Below are 17,029 nucleotides of genomic sequence, written 5' to 3'. Positions count from 1 at the left end.
ATCAGTAATGTCATTGCGCACAGTGTACCTTCTGATGTATCTATCTTTTCTTTCTTCTCCCGCTCACTAGATGCATGACATCACGGAAACTTTCATGTTCTACCTACTAATAACGTCTATGGTGAACGCTTACTACAGTTCCTGGGAGCTAAAGTGTGGAGAAATTACCACTTCAGATTAAAGATAATTGGGCTTACTGAAACAAAATTAAAAATATTTTATACGAGCAGAACAATAGTATTGACCGTGTACAAAACCTTACACAGAGTTATATGTTTTGTCTGTATATGTTTCTTTGTTTAATTGTGAAGAAAGTGTAACAATGTTATAATTTTTAAATTTCTGTACGTGCTGTCATGCATATACGTAACCTTAAATCCCAATAAAATATATCATGTATTATTGTTCGTTTTCATTAAAAAAGTTTCTTTGATTTTCTGATTTTATACAAATTGGTATTCTGCTTATGTACCTTCTCCCGTTAGAACTCCTGCTAGCCTATGGCTGTGGGTCTGATTGATTAAATGATATGTGGGGTTTAACGTCCCAAAACCACCATATGATTATGAGGGACGCCGTAGTGGAGGGCTCCGGAAATTTCGACCACCTGGGGTTCTTTAACGTGTGGCTGTGGGTCTAATCAGTGTTGCGAATCTACAGCAACTGTATTCTGAAGAACCTCAATCATTTTTGAATCTTGAAATCATGAAAGAGCTTGCAGCATTTTCTGCGAATGATAGCGTTATACCATGCTTTCATACCACCCTGCGTTGAACTCATGTTTCCGCTCAGTCAATTAGCCTCAGAAAGCGGTAGTAGAGTAGTAATAACATTAGCAAAATACATTCGAAATAATAGGTTATACAGTATGTCGGAAACTCCCGGACCTAAACAAGTTGTTTATGCTACAGTCACGCTAGCCCCTATGACCTCGGTGCGACCTCACGGCAGGAGATTGCATTGCGGCCAGTCGCGTTTGCCAGTCCCACTCTAACGCCAACGGAAAAGAATACATTGTGTGATAATTAAAAGTGGCATTGGAGCTTCGCCTCTCGCACTCGGCCAGCGCGAAGAGTAGGACGACGATGTTAGATAAAAAACAGCTTGCCTGCCGCAAAGGCGTTGTCTCTTTGTCTCCTTCCGGCACCGTCGCCATAAACTGAGCCGCCTGTGCTTCAGCATCTTTGGCGTTGCGGACATACCATTCCAGGAACGCCGTCCACGTTTCCTAGGTCATGGCATCGGCAAGCTTGCCGCCGCAGGAATCCAGTTCGAGGACGGCGATCAGGACTCCTCGGTATCCGCTCACCTGCCGGCCCTACAAGCACAGCTCGGGGACAGCGTCTATGCCTCCTCGACGCCTCACAAGTTCCCGGCGCTGCGAACACCGTCCAGCGACGGCGCCCAGGCCTCCTCGGCGGCTCAATTTTCCTTTGCCAGCGCCCCAACACTAGATTGCGTCAAGCACCGCCCGGGATTTTCTCGTATGGGAACGCAGTTAACGCTCCCACGAGCGTGAATCACTTCAACAGGACTGTAGCATTCTGTTAGCCTCACATGGCCACCGTCCATGCGTCTATGGACATGGGTTGTACAGCCGTGCCATGCGGAGTCACTGTTCCCTCCGCAGAAGCCGGCCCTGGCATGGAAACCACCAGCCAGCCGCCGTAGGAAGCACCGTTCAGCCAGGAAGGCGTCTAAGCCTCCTCGTCGCCTCTTCACTAACCGGCACTTCAAGCAGCGACCACGAAGACCGCTGAAGGCGTCCAGGCCTCCTCGGTAACTCGACAGTGCTCTCTCAACAATGCAGTGCTTCATGCAATCGCCACGCTGATTGCTGCGACGACAGCCAATTCCGTGGTCGCCGTCAATAGTCAAGATGGTTCAACCGACGATGCTGCGGACGTCATCCGTAAAGCCGCGCATTTGTCCCAACAACTAAAGAGGTTCGCGCCTTCTAACTGCGAGCTCTCAACGAACAGCTTGAGTACCACGCCTCTCACGTTCTCCGCAGTCATTGCCCTTGGTTGTTCCGGCTCCCTACTTCACCACCCCACCGACTTCTTGCGGGTGACGTCTTGCTTGCCCAGGCACTAGACAATTTCTCCATGTGAACTTCGGGATCTTTATACTACACATTACCATCAGTAGTTGCCTTGGAACTACCGGAGTTCCCAGGACTCAAGGAGACGTCATTCTTTGGATCAAAATGGTAAATGCTCTCGGCACCTACCATGCGTGGCCGAACGATCGCAAATGGCTGGTGGCTGTCGACTGCCTTCGCAATGCTGCCAAAGCCTGGTACAACTACGAAGGCGTTAAGCAACAATCTTGAACTTAAAGATGTGGCATGTTGTCCTACGTATTTCACCCGCTTTTCCATGCTTCTGCCCCTATCCCAGCTGACCTAGGCCCTGCTGCAGAAGGGAGCTCTGCGACGGACCACCACGACGGTGCAGCTCGTGTGCCCACCGATCTGCCGTCCTTCGGAGACAAAGCTTGCCACCACCAAATAGATGTCTGCATTGGCTCTCTTCATCCAATCCCGTTAGAGAATGGGCTTCCTGTTTCACCTTTGCTACAGGTGCACGTGTAGATGTCAGCTTTTACCGTGACATAACCGCCATCAGCATGGGGGAGGCTAGGGCAACTTTATATGCTCTCGCAGACCCACCGTATCTGCTTTCGCAGATTTGACAGCAGTCCCTGGCAATCGACCACCTTTCAAACAGCGAGAAGAGTATTTGGACAAGTCCAAGAAACTGCCTATTGAGGCAACATCAGCGCCAGCTCTGCCTGCCACTTAGTCCTCACCCAGCCCACCCGTTACGCAATCTGAACACCTCCAGGTGTTCCGAATGATGAAAGGAGAATGAGTGATGAGCCCCATGGTATTAAGACGAAGGTTGCATCTGCGCTGCAACCGCTTTTTTCCTTTTCATCTCTTCCCCAGTGCAGGGTAGCAAACCGGATGTGCGTCTGGTTAACCTGCCTGCCTTTCCTTGCATATTTATCTCTCTTTCTCTCTCTTGCATCTGCTCATTTTGCTCACAAAGAGTGTGACTGTCCTTGCGGAGTTGATGCAAATGTAGCCGACTTCCTGAAAGAAGCGCAAAATAAGCGTCGAGAAATTAGGCCACCCACTGTGCCTCCTCGCATGTTGCTCCGGCAGCCTTCTTCGAGCAAGACGTGTCCGCCGCTTACTCCGTGACATGGCTGAGCTCAGGTGCCAAATTTGTGGCTGGCGGCTGCCACAAAAAGCCATTTCTTGACCACGACCAACCTCCACGGTGCAGCCTGGCTCGCCCTCTAGATACAGTTCTGGCATATACGCTGACGAAATTGTAGCGTGGCCGAGACATGCGCTCACAACAGGGCAGTCAATTTCGACTGCCAGAGTCGTCAGCACTTCTTCAAGAAATGCCACGGCGAGCGAAAAAACGACCATCCAGGCACAGCCAGTATCGCTCACTATACCCATTTATGGCAGATCCCAAGCGGAGTCCCAGCGTGGCCGCGAGCGACCGTTGATATGCAGCCAGGGCTGCGTGTAATGATTAAAAGTGGCAACGAAGCTTTCCCTCTCGTGCTCGGCCAGCGCCAAGGGAAAGACGACGAAGTTAAAGAACAGCCGGCCTGCTGCAAAGGCGTTGTTTCTTGTCAGCTGCTCGCTACAGTATTCATGAATAATAACCGGCAAGGCAACAGTAGAAAACAAAGTGAGTAGTACGAGCCGCAGTCTCTGGCTTTCTGAAAAGACGACATTGAGGCGTCTCCTCTTGTGCTCTTGCGTTTGAATACAGCGTTGACTGAACGAAGTCTTGCGTCTTGTTAGTTCTACATTGCAACACTGGTTGAGGTGCTGCACTTCTACGACTGGTGCTTCGGACTCCTCCACGACCCGACACTTCAAGTCTGACACTGCAGCCCGTTCCTGGAGTGGATACTCCTCTCCACTGCTAGAGTCGCCATCAGAGTAGTTGTAGTCTCGAGGCTATTTCCTTGGAAATTCCCCACCAACGCACTGTGCCTGGAAAAATGTCAATGGGAGGTTTTCACAGTTAACTGTTGAGCATCCTCATATTCCCGAAACCTTCCATGGCGAGGTTGATGAAGACGTCGAGGACTGGCTAGCCTAATATGAGCGATGCGCTTAGGCGAACCGTTGGAGTCTCGACCAAAACTTTCACGTGCTTACTTTCCTTTACCGGACAGCGCTCGTACGTGGTACGAAAACACCGAAGCAACGCTGTCTTCATGGGATCATTTTTAGCAGAACTTTCTCAGCCCATTGGAAAACAACGACCACCGTGATACCGCTCAGAAACTAATGCAGTCACGCACCTAAAAACCGAATGAGACTGCCGCCATGTTTGCGGATGCATTGGCCCGCCTTTTTCAATGAGATGAGCTTGTGGTGGCTGAAACCAAGATACCTGAAGCCAAGCTTTGAGCATTAGCGTACCTACATAACTATGTCCATATCTCTAACGCATATAGTCCCCAGTAATCGTAGTATACCTAAATAAGGTACTATGTCTGTGTCTCGAACATATATGGTCCACAGTAGCCGGAATAGTTTAAAGGTACCGAAAACTTATTTTTTCGACCCAGCTTTATTTCGGCGAGACAGAAAGCTTACCCTTTGTAGCTTATCTTATGGCCGCTACGAAGAGTAAGCTTCGCAGCGGCTGTAGTTAATCCAAGAAGCACGCAGTCATTCTACAAACAGTATTTTTAGATCTCGAATGCTCTGAACACGGATGAGTTCTTTCGTACAGCAACGCTGAGAATTGATAGCGATGCAGGTAGTGCTTCTGGTGACTTGTACATGCTGTCGTTCTGCTTACGCAGAAGTTCCTGTAACTGTGCTTACCCTCGTTTATTCTGAGCTTTGCAAATATTTTGGAAATTAACAAGTCGTTACAGTGAAACGATGTGGCTTTATACAGCGTCTCTGTATTGTGCCGCGTCGCAAGCGCTGCGCTCAAGGTTGTTGCACCCATGTCGTGGTTGGCTTGTCCCGTCATCGTTACTCTCTCGAAACACTACTCAAGCCAAGTCCCACATATGCGCGGCCGTGACGACTAGCAGTGGACGTCATTTCTGAGACAAATCAAATCTAGCTTTTATGGAAACGAGCGGTTTAGTTCACCTGAATGACACCACATGGCGACCTTAAAGAATTCAAAGGCCCCGCCATGATTAATGCAGTCACGTGAACTAAATGAAATATAACAAAAAAATGGTGTACACACCCTGAAACGTTCTCTTCACCTCAGTGCATAGATAACAGCGCGGTGTGTCAGCATTATCTCGACAGCGACAACTGGCGATGGATTGTCAGTTTTTCTAGACATACCGTGCCAGACATCTCGCAGCTTTCCGGATGAAATGTCTGGCCGTTGTAGCCACACCCTCGGTTCATAAAAATAGCACCTTTTTTATCTGTTTTTAGTTTCTGCACTGCCGTATTCGTGTGGATATTAGAGAAGCATGCTGCTTTCAGGGCTTCGTGTTCAGCGAGCGTAAACCATTATGCTTGGGTACGAAGAGGACATTGTGGTTGTATAATAACCTTTTTATTTTTGTGCGTGCTCTACTTAGGGGAAGGTTGTTGCTGCTTGCATTACGTCAAAGTAAAATTGAATGACTTTAAGAACGCTAAGATGAGGGTATTAAAAGGAAGGTGAAGTTATCTATTTTTCTTTTCATTTAGTTCTTGTCGAAATGTGGTGGCCACCTCCAGCTTGGCGTCGAAGCGGCTGTGGCTCGAACTTACGCAAGCAGTCAGGCTTGCTTTCCCACCGAACCATGATCTCGGGGTCGCACGGATATTTTTGCTCGCGATTGAGGCCGGTACTGATCGAGTTTGGTACTAAAGGCCTGTTCGAGTCTAGTCCTTTCATTTCAGTCACCGTGTCACCATATGGAGACGCGACTTTCTTCTTCGTTTTTGAAAACGAAATCGAAAGAAATCCATGCTGCAGAGTGGTACAGCTAATTTTCGAAACACACAGAGTTGAAATGTACCGCCAACTGGATTTGGAGCGGCAAAACAGCACTCGTAAAAATCCTTTCAAGATGGACGTCACCACGTTTTATAGGAGCACCGGTGAGTTGCCGTCCAAAGTTCTCTTTTACAGCGGCGTAAACCATTTATACAGCCTAAAAACGCGTGTTTCATGTGCAGAAAGAGCCAGGTAAATGAAAACCAGTGAGTTTTTCATTGAGAGGTCTTTTAGTTTTCACTTTTCACGTTGTTTAAGTGTGCGTGTACAAAAGTACACACCATGACTAATTTGTACTTTTTTTAGCATGGTCGCGGGAACTTAGTTCGCTTGTGTCATTGGAATTTTGATCATTTTTGGTCCTAATTATCTCTTTTCATCTATCGAGAAGCATGGAAAGACTCGACGCAAGGCCAATGTTTCTGCAGGAGAGCGAATTTTTTTGGCAATCGCTGACGGAAACCTGTCCGATGCTAAGCTTTCTGACGACGAGGCCAAAATCTCCGACGATGTTGTAAATGTGGTATGCATATTTCGCAGTAGTTCATAGTTTTTAGCAGAGCGGTTCCCTAAACGATTAAGATTTATTTTTATCATAGGACATTGATCTTGGAGGCCCAAGCAATGCTTCCGCGCCAGCAGTGGAGGAGAGCCGTGATTCCAATGAAGAGAATGATGCCGTTAAAAAGAAGCGCAAAAACTATGTTTACGGGGTGAAGAAAACCTTCGATCTAGGTGACATATCATGGATCCCAGCCTCGCCGAAAAGCGAGGTGCCGGCTGAACCCATTCAGTATTTCACGAAGTACCTCTCTGACAGCACATTTGTAAAGCCTTGCAGAATGCTCAAACCTCTATTACTTGCGAACAACTGGCGCTGAGCTGGGCACTACACCGCAAGAAATTAGAGTATTTTTTGGCATTGTGATGTACATGGCGGTGCTATAAATTTCCAAGAATTAGGATGTACTGGCAACAGTGAACCCGGATTGTCGTGGTCACAGATGCAATGAATCTGAACAGATTTTTTAAGCTTCGGACTGCTGTTCATATGAATGGTGCGAGTGGTCCAGCCCCCAACAACACAGATAAATTATGGCAGGTGTGACCTCTCGTTGAGATCGTTAGGGTGTGATGCTTGGAACATGACGTAATGTAACAGTCAAGTGTTGACGAACAGACGATTTCTTTCACTAAAAAAGTCACCGCAAAGCAAGTAATCAAGTCGAAGCCAAACCCTGAAGGTGTTAAAGTTTTTGTTCGCTGCAGTCCTGATGGAATCACTCATCACTTTGAAATCTATCAGGGCAAGGGAACTTGAATTGATCTGAGCTATGCGCACCTCGGTCTTGGTGGCTCTGTTATATCAAGGCTGTGTGAAAAACTGCCCAAGGGAAGAAATCTCAAGTGTTTTTTTTTTTTGACAATTACTTCACATCGGTGACCCTGCTTTGCGAACTCCGAATGGTCGGCATACAAGCGACAGACACGATCAAGGCAAACAGACTGATTGGTTGCAACCTGAAAAATGAAAAAGAGCTCAGAAAGGAAGGTAGAGGGCGATGGACACAAATGTGACTGAAGAAGGGGATGTTTTAGTTAGATGGCTTGACACGATATTGTAAACATCGCTTCTACGCAAGTAGGGTGTGGTTCGGTTGGTGTCGCCAGCAGATGGAGTGATGCATCAAAGGAGCGTATTGAAATACCATGCCCGCTAGCCATTCTGGAGTACAACAAATTCATGGGAGGCGTCGACAAGCTAGATTTCGAGATGGCCCTTTATCTCACGAAAGCGAAAACTAGAAAAGGCCTGTCAGGCTAATGTGCCATTTCATATCACTGGCTTTGGGCAACTCATAGTTGGAGTACGTGCGAGACGCCAGCAACCAGGTAATTCCAAGAAGAAAGGCCCTTGGCACGCTCGCCTTCCAAACGGATGTGGCTCTTACCCTTGTTTAAGTGAACAAGAACGCACCAAGGAAGGGTGGGCGGCCGAGTTCTGACTCAGCTGAGATGCCTACACGTAATAACCATGTCGTGATTTTGAGGCGTTATACCCCAAGTATTATTATTACTGTTAGGACAGCTGCAGCGCGGAACAGTTGTGAGTGTCAATCTTCTGTCATTAAATATCTATCTTGTTTTAATCAGGCCTTTCTCTCTCTCTCTCTCTCTCTCTCTCACACACACAAACACGTGTCTGTGTGTGTGCTTGAAAAGAAGGACACACGCACGAAATGTGGTTTTAGTAATGCTTCGGCTGGAGGCCAGCCCTCGTCAGCATAGATGTACATCATGTTACCGCGTCTGTATATGGGTAAGTAGATGTACAATACAAAAGTGTTCTTTTCGTTGCAGTTTTCGTCTGATTTTCAAAACACAAACCTTTCATACTAGTCGACGATTCCAAAGAAGATATTATGAATCCTAGGACCTAGCTTTGTCCTCGGCTCGCACTGTCTGCGTCTTGCATTTAGCGGTTTTCGAGTGGAAAGTGCTCTAAAAAACTACGTTTTACGCAGTTTACCACTACGAGGTGAGGTTGGAGGTGATAGCTGATGTGGCCAGGCGGTACAGCCTGCACAACTCGTCGCTTACAGTGACGCTGGGACCGAAAGTGCAGCTACATGTACCTCTCATCGACACGTAAGTACCCTATGACTTGCATTTTTCATATGCGCTCTTTCCAGCTTCGTTTGACTGATATATTGCGTTGGTGGGCGCAACACTGATAAGAGAAAACCGCACTGATGTAAATATAACAAGATAGTATTCTTTACAATGGCGCATACTGCTAGCGGATAGGGCAGCAGACCATTCACGTTTTCCCCGCGAGTCACAGGTATCAAGGCAAAATAATTTAGTAATCAGTATTTAACGTGATTAGCAATATTACGGTACTTGACGCCACTTCTCCTGTCTGTATATATGTTTTTTTTTTCAAATTAAATGTATCCTTTTTATGAAGAGAGAGGTGTCCCTCTTCAGCAAACTACTTGTGCCCCTAGATGAGAGTTTATTTCACAGGAGTTGGTCATCTAGACCACGGTACATATCACTTTTCAAGTACAGCAGCCAGTTAAGAAAAATATGTACAGGCAGATTCCAAACTTTGGGAGAGTCAATATGGAAAGGCGTCAGTGCATTCTAAGGCAAAAGGGTGTGTGGTTCGTCCTTTTCAGGACTAATGGGGCTGCCACAACCAATAATCCCTTTAAGGACTAACGGCACCGGGTCTAACAGTTAGTCACTACAGATGAGCTCAAGGGACAAACATTTAGTCCTCACATTTACACCTTAGTGAGCAACCGTCAGTCCCAAAATTGACCTCAAAGGACTAACATTTAGTCCTCACAGTTGCACTTTGCCGGACGAACGGTTGATCCACTCAAATACTTCAATCAGATGGACTTTTTGTCCCCAGTTCAAACATTGTTTTTTTTGTTTTTTTTTCGCCAGGCCTAATACTATTTCGCTTGTTTTTCTGCGCAGTGAGCAACAAATTGCGCAGAAAAGAACACGCGAAAAATTAGTTAGCCACCTATGTGTAACAACTTTCGCAGTTACGGCAAAAACGAAAGACAAAAGTGAGACATCGAAATCTTTCATTTTTCTACATACACATGAAGTTTCGCTATTCTTTTAAGTGAAATGATGGTGAAGTGTACAAGTCCCGTCTCGTCGTCAAATCTTGTTCGCTCCTTCGGGAGCTTCTTTGACGGAACCGATAGATGACAGGAATTGCAGACGCCAGCACACGCAGCTTTCTGCCTGTTGTGTTCCCACGGCTGCACATACAATAATATAGTAAAAGTAGTTAGACACACGTCACAGGAGATTAATATGCACGCATATGCAAGTACGTGCACGTTATTATAAGAACAAGCGTTAAAATATGTCACAAAAATAACTCTACCTTCACATGTCGCACAGTCCTTCTGAAGCTGCTCTGACGAAAGAGATGGATGACAGGCATCGCAGACGCCAGCGCGTACAGTCTTCAGCACAGTGTGTGCCCACGGCTGCACAATAAGTATGTAAAATAGTGAGTCACACGTGACAGAGGATGAATACAAATGCATATGAGCAATACGTGCAAGGTGAAATGAAAAGATTTGTGAGATATGACATGCTAATAATTTCACCGTGATGTTACACGTCGTCAAAGACTGATTTCGATCCCCGTAGCGCAAAAGCTTAAGAGCGGTGGCCGCAGCCACAGCTCCGCTAACTACCGTGCCGCTAACAAGTTGGCGAGTCCTAATAGAGCGACGTCGTTCAGCTCGAGCAAGCCAGCGCAAGACCAAACACGGCGCTGCACGTGGAGTGTCTGCGGCCAGCGAACTTCGAACAGGAGAGCGAGCGTACGCTTGGCCGCCGCCACGAACAGCCCCGAAGACATCGATGGTAATGTGGCCCTTTTCCACAAACTCGAGCAAGTGCAGCGCGCAAACGCGAGTCCGTGGCCGCGGCCAACAGACGGCGCCGAGCTGCTTGCGACCGACTGTCGGGAAAGCCAACTGTATTGTCGACCAATTTTCAGTGAGTTCTGACGCTAGCGAAAGGCCCGCCAGCCCGTGCTGGTTCACTTACAGCGCGCGACATACTACAACCAAGCTCTTTACGAGAACCTGCAACGTGTTTTCGACGACTACCAACACAGCGACGAGGTCTCAGCCCAATATCGTCAGCCCAGAGCTCATCGCGGCGGCGAAGACAGGCGAAGACTCGATGGCCGAGCGTCCGGGAGGCCGACGGCAACGGTGGCCAATTTCCAGGCAGTCGCAAAGCACAGGTGAACTGCAGACGCCGAAGCTGACCTTCGCGATGCATTTCGTGCGTGCGATATACAACATGACCAAGCCCGTTGCCGGCAAGCGCGATCCGTAATGCACACGCGACAAGTAGAGTAGAATAAAGAATGATAACCTACTTGCCTTGAAATCCAGCGCTGTTTTCTGCCCTGAGTCGGACTGAAGTATATATCCGATTGGCATGTTGTCTTCTCGGCCGCCATATTGGCCTTCCCAACTGTTGCTGTCGTGTGTTGGTCGTGACTATCTTGAAGCCAGAGATACAGCGCGGCGTGGTGACGTGTCGAGACTTGTTCCAGCCTTCATGGGTGCAGCGAAACGCAACAGCAGCAGCCCACGCTCTTCCAAGCGTACACACAAGCATCACGTCGTAATTCTTAGATCGTCAAGTCCTGGCGGCTGTGGTCTGGCACTCCGAGCGCGTTGCAACGCCAACCGTCGCCGGCAAAATACGGGGAAAGACTGAGCCAGCAGAAGAGGAGAAGGGAGGAGAAGGAAAGAAAAGGAGGGCTGGTCACCTTGGCAACGCTTCTCGCGCTGCCTGCCATCCACGGGTGGTTCATCCTTTTGAAGCGTGTGGTTTCGCGCGGCACGCTTCCCTGTGTGGTTGCTCCTCAACGGTCTATCTTTTCATCGCGCGCGCCTATTAGGCTCTGTTACTCTTTTTCGGGTAATTTTCGCTTAGTGTGTGTGTAACGTACGATTAATTTTCTTGCTTTTAGCAAGAACGTTACGGGGTGGATTGACGCCTTCGTGTCATTGACGCCTTCGGTCGTTGTCACACACCATGGACATACCAGGCAAACAATAAAGAAGTCTTGTAATAATTCAAGCTCGCATTACTGCTTATACTCTTACACTGAATAAAAGTTTATACAGAACTTACAGAACTTGGGCAACGAATGTTAAAAGTGAACTCCGCCAATTTGTCTGTATTTGCTGATTTGTATAAAACATTGAACATGTGTTCTCGTCGGTACCGCAGTGATATACGCCTAGCTACACAATCATCAGTCGATTATTTGTTTGGAAAAAATTGGCAGATTGCACATAGATTGGGAATCAATGAAAATTGGCAGATTTCACGTACGTTGGGAATCGATGATATGCGAAGCACGAATGAGGAAGGTTGATATGTCACTGTATTAACAGCAAACGTTACGAGGCGGAGGTAAATTATGCCGTACATGACATCCATGACATGGTCATAATTTTTGGACGTGTCATTCACCCTCATTATCTATTCACGTCACCTGATACCAAATTTCGTATATGTGGAGCTAGCAGAACGGCCGCGAGCGTCCTATGAGCGTAGAATGTAGTCAAGTTTTACAGGACACGCATGCCATGTTTATAATGTTTCAACCTTCGTTGTTCCGTTCGCGTCATGCAATACCGAATTTGGTATATGTGGTGCTGGTGAAACGGCTGCGAGCGCATCTTGAGCGTGGCATGCATTCATGTTGTAACAAAACACGAATCTCTTGATTATCATGATTGCACCAGTCACATACCTTTGTCGTCTATTCACGTCTCGTAGTACCAATTTTTGCACATGTGGAGCTAGCGAAACGGCGGCGAGCCCATCATGAAGGGCCCAGTATACTCCAACGTAACGTCGACGCGCGCGCACGCTTGGCGCAGCGAAACTACGCTAGCAAAACACTAGCTCTCTATACTCTGACGCCAGGAGCAACCGGCGCGACCAGTGTCTGTCGGAGGCAACCGGCGCGAAATGTGACATGCTGCCTTTCGCGCCGATGACGTTACCCAGAAAGCACCATTTCTACCTCTCTTCGTGACGGAGGGACGCCGGGCGCACACAAGCGCGCATGCGTCAAAGCAACGTTGCGCGGCGCGCGCCTGCAAGTTTATCACCGGCATGATGCGACAAAACGAAGGCCGGCGCGCACTTGGGACGGGTCACGTCGAAGTGTATCGAAGCCTTGACTTTGGCATGTAGTCATGTTCTCGCATGACACGATTCTCATGATTATCATGTTCGCACCAGCCACATAACTTCGTCATCCATTCCGTGGCATAATACCAACTTTGGCATATGTGAAACTAGCGAAACGTCAGGCTGGCGCCCGTGCCTGACGTCTCCCCACGTTATGTGTGGGATGCATGTTACGGGGTACCTGGGAGCGTGTTTGACAACCGTATGCTGGAGAACGCACGAGAGAGAAGGGAGACGCCTATGTTGTCTGCTACGGCGCTCAGTGGCGACCACCGCTGCAAACGTCATTTCCGCGCAATGCTTGAAGTCCTCGTCTGTTCTCGCCGCCGTCGCCGCACTCGCGGGGTGAAGAGCGGGTGATCGCGGTGTTGCGTTGTGTCAATATGCCAGTGATCCGACTGCCTTTAGGGTTGTTTCCGAACTGCTGAAGCCATAATTAGACAGTGTCGGGGCTGACTGCGTGGACAGGCGGCATCTGCACACTCGTGGCATTACGACGAGTAGTAGACGGACAAGACTTACGCGTTGGAGCGAAACGTACGGCCGTGGCCGCGGGGTTCCATAGATTGGGGAGCTCGTTTTTCGCCAAGCGTGTTTAGCTCATGCCTAAGTTTTAACCACCCATAATTGTAGTTTGAATCCTCATTCTAACGGCCGCATCTAACGGCCGTACGCTGTCGTTCATGTTTTGAGTTGTTTCCAGTGCTTGCTTTAGTTACGAGTTTTAAACAGATCGGTACGACTTGTCTAAATACAACATTTTATAATGTACATACCAACCAGCCCCGTTCAGTTCGGTAATGCAGGTGAACTGTCTTCATTCTGCTTCTGAAAACACCGTTTACACTTGAGCGCAGCGTGTTCAAGTCAATATATGTCAAGTTTATTAGAACAGTTGTGGAAGAGCTATACTGCAAAAATATCACATTAGCATGTCCCACAGTTCAGAAGAACTGCTGGGATCCCATTGTGAATAGGCATGTTGCCTGTATGAAGCCATTCATATGAAGGCAGCGAGAGTGACTCACAGCGAAAGCTTAATGTGGAACCGTAGAAATAATAAATTAGTTGGGTGCCATGAAAAAAAAATTGCTGAGACAGGAGGAACCTGATGACATTATTCACAGAATTTTTACTTTTTCTGTGCTTTAGTTCTTGCTTACTTATAATAAAACACTTGATCCTCTCTGAAGCACGGAACCATATAGGTAACACTGTATAGTTAAAAACTATTAATGCCTACTTTATTTGTGTGCATTGAATTTTCTAATCCCGCCGGTGGCGCCGCGTGCCTTGTAAGTATTACAAATAGAAAATCTGGCATAAACGAACATACTGTTGCAGAAATGTATTGAAAACTTAAACCACCCTTAACCGTCATTCAGTTTCATGTTGAACCATCTGCCTGCGATGTATCTTTTTTTTCGCCATTGTATAAGCCGCTCAGTACCATCACAGTGATACAGTTGGGAGCAACGCACATGTTGTCAAAACTGATTTTTGTTTTTCACTGCAACTACCCCTTATCTCTCTGATATTGCTTCAAATATTACCCACGGTCTCCTGCAAGTTACACACGTGCAGTATTTTGGATAATGACTGCTGCACGAAGTCCGCAAATCTGCGGCAGGCATCACGAACCGACACTGCAATGCCAAGTAGCTAGGTAGTTTACTTTAAAACAGGACATACTGAGTGATTGAACAACCGTTTTACGCCTTTCCGCTGCTCTCGCTGCAGGCAAAAAACTGACTGGGGCGTATTATGAGCACATGATAGTTTAAAGTCGCAATTACTAATTATATGCATAGATGGCGCAGGCAATACCGTCGGTAGCCTCGAAATTGGTCAATATATGAACGGTGACGTACCACCGTACCTGCAACGGCGTAATATGCCGACCGGATTGAAACTTGACATGCGTTTGAGGGCCGTGACGAAGATGCTGCGGGATCTACGGGAAAAAGCGAGCCCTGATGCTAGCGACGCTACGGCAAACAAATACGTCTTGTGGGCAGTCTGTCTACGCAATTTGTCCGAGACTGTTTACTTACGGTATCAGTAGTTCGAAAACAACCCGAAAGCAATCTGATTCACAAAACACACCACACACACAGCTGCTCTCAGTACCGGCGCTACCGGTGACTCCGTGGCTGCCTTGGCTGCAGGCGCAGCGGCCGCAAAAAACAGAAAGAAACTTAACTGAAAGCGGAAAAGACGTTCGTGGTTGCCGCTGCCAATGAGTGCTGTAGCAGACGACATGAGCGTCTCCCCTCTCTCTCGCGCGCTCTCCAGCTTACGGTTGTCAAACAGGCTACTGGGGATACTGTAAATTTTGCATGCAGGTCTTCGGGGAGCTGCCACGAACATTCTTGGGATACGGAAGATTTGAGCCCGATGTAAGTATTCATCACCCAGCTGCAGTGAAAGAGAGGCTTACAATTAAAGATACTTTTAGAGCTTCTACAATTTCGTTGAATGTATTATGAATGCCTAGCTCTTTGAGCTTGGCTGTGCGGGTTCTGCCTGGTAATCCGAGCACATGTTTAACGGACCGGTGAATGATCACGTCGAGACGGTGTGTTTCTCCTTTATGCTACTGGTAGGCGGGAGCCACATAGTTGATTTGGCTCATGAGGAAAGCGTGGCACAGTCTGCGGAGGTTCTTCTCAGATAGTCTCTCGCGCCTATCCGCCGCGGTGGTATAGTGGCTAAGGTACTCGGCTGCTGACCTGCAGGTTGCGGGATCGAATCCCGGCTGCGGCAGCTGCATTTCCGATGGAGGCGGAAATGTTGTAGACCCGTGTGCTCAGATTTGGGTGCACGTAAAGAACCCCAGGTGGTCGAAATTCCTAGAGCCCTCCACTACGGCGTCTCTCATAATCATATGATGGCTTCGGGGCGTTAAAGCCCACATATCAATCAAATCAAGTCTCCCAGACCTTTTAGCTATTATGTTAAATAATTGAGCCGTTGCTCCGGACTTATTAGAAATATGAGCAATACTGACGTCATTATGGCCGTTGGCCTGAATGACCATGGCTAGAATGTGAACTTGCTCCACCGTGAGGATGGGTGCACCGTCCTACATCAATACGTACATGCCCGCGTATGCGTCTCTGCGCGCCTTCTATTTGGGGCGGTACAGGAGTGATTCTGATTTCGCTGCCGATAGCGAAAAACCGGCCTACCGTAAAAACATTTGTACCACGTTTACCGCGTCTTGCAGTCGCTCCTCAATATGGCCATCACAGCCGCTTGTAAACTAGACGGCAATGTCTTCTCCGTAAAAGACGTGACTGATGCCGTTGGTCTGTGAGAGTTGTTGCGACAGAGCGTGCATGGAGAGGTTCAACAGGAACGAAAAGATCACGACCCCTTTTAGTGTGCTGCTCGGTTCTAGGTAGATCTGGTTCGAGCCCATCGAGCCGAGCTGGATTGTAGCCGTGCTGTCGCGCAGGAACGAGCCTAACATATTTGTAGAAACGCGTACCTAATCCTGCTTCTCGAATCGAGTCGATCATGTGAGAGTGCTTTATGTGGTCAAATGCTTTATTGAGGTCGAGCAGTAGAGCAGCTTTAGAGAGACAACTTCGACAAGACCCACCTTGGTCCCATGAGGAAGTCTTCTGTTAAGTGACAATTTAATGGATGCACAGCAAGCGTTCCTCACCTACAGCAGAAGTGCATTCTTCGGCACTTGAATACATTGAAGAAAAGTACGCCGATCATTTGAAAGTTTTTACCGGTGGCTCGGTCGACATAAAGCGCTGAGGACGTGCTGCAGCGTTTGTAATTCCGCTCCTAAACTTGTCCTGGGCAGCGCGACTCTAGGGCGTCGTTTCATCGACAGCATGTGAAAGCGTGGCAATAGAGGCAGCCCTGAAGAACGAGCAACAAGCTGTGCTATTTTTGGACAGTAAGCGTGCTAAGCAGCGGCTAAAGCATGAATTAGTCTAGGATCGGTGTACTCAAAGATCATTGCAAATCCTTAAAGACCTGCAATATGGCATTGGTCTAAACATAAAGTCGGAATGCATTCGATCACATGTGTGTATAGCGGGCATTGAGGCGGCTGACAGACTTGCCCGGAATGCTTTGGAGCTTACACCAACAAAGGAGGCCCCCAATGACAATAAGCTTCTTTTATGAGAAGCTGTCAACAAGCAGTTCAAATCGTTATGGCTTACGCCTCATCAGCCATGTGAGACAAAAGGGCTATAAAGGGAAGAGGCCTGCTT

The 17,029-nt window shown here is 47.8% G+C and overlaps 1 protein-coding gene across 4 annotated transcripts in view; it reads left to right on the top strand.

Moving 5' to 3' along the window:
- LOC119181524 (pancreatic triacylglycerol lipase) overlaps positions 1-17,029 on the top strand; it is a 197,124-nt gene that overhangs the window by 138,840 nt on the left and 41,255 nt on the right. For all 4 annotated transcript variants that reach the window (XM_075882979.1, XM_075882981.1, XM_075882978.1 and 1 more), the window contains exon 8: positions 8,537-8,660. In XM_075882979.1, the coding sequence (XP_075739094.1) occupies positions 8,537-8,660 (124 nt within the window). The remainder of the gene's footprint in view (positions 1-8,536; positions 8,661-17,029) is intronic.

The sequence above is a fragment of the Rhipicephalus microplus genome, unplaced genomic scaffold (genome assembly GCF_043290135.1).
Source record: "Rhipicephalus microplus isolate Deutch F79 unplaced genomic scaffold, USDA_Rmic scaffold_14, whole genome shotgun sequence".
Taxonomy (NCBI): domain Eukaryota; kingdom Metazoa; phylum Arthropoda; class Arachnida; order Ixodida; family Ixodidae; genus Rhipicephalus; species Rhipicephalus microplus.
The sequence above is the reverse complement of the archived record's forward strand: the minus strand, read 5'-3'. Positions and strand labels throughout refer to the sequence as shown.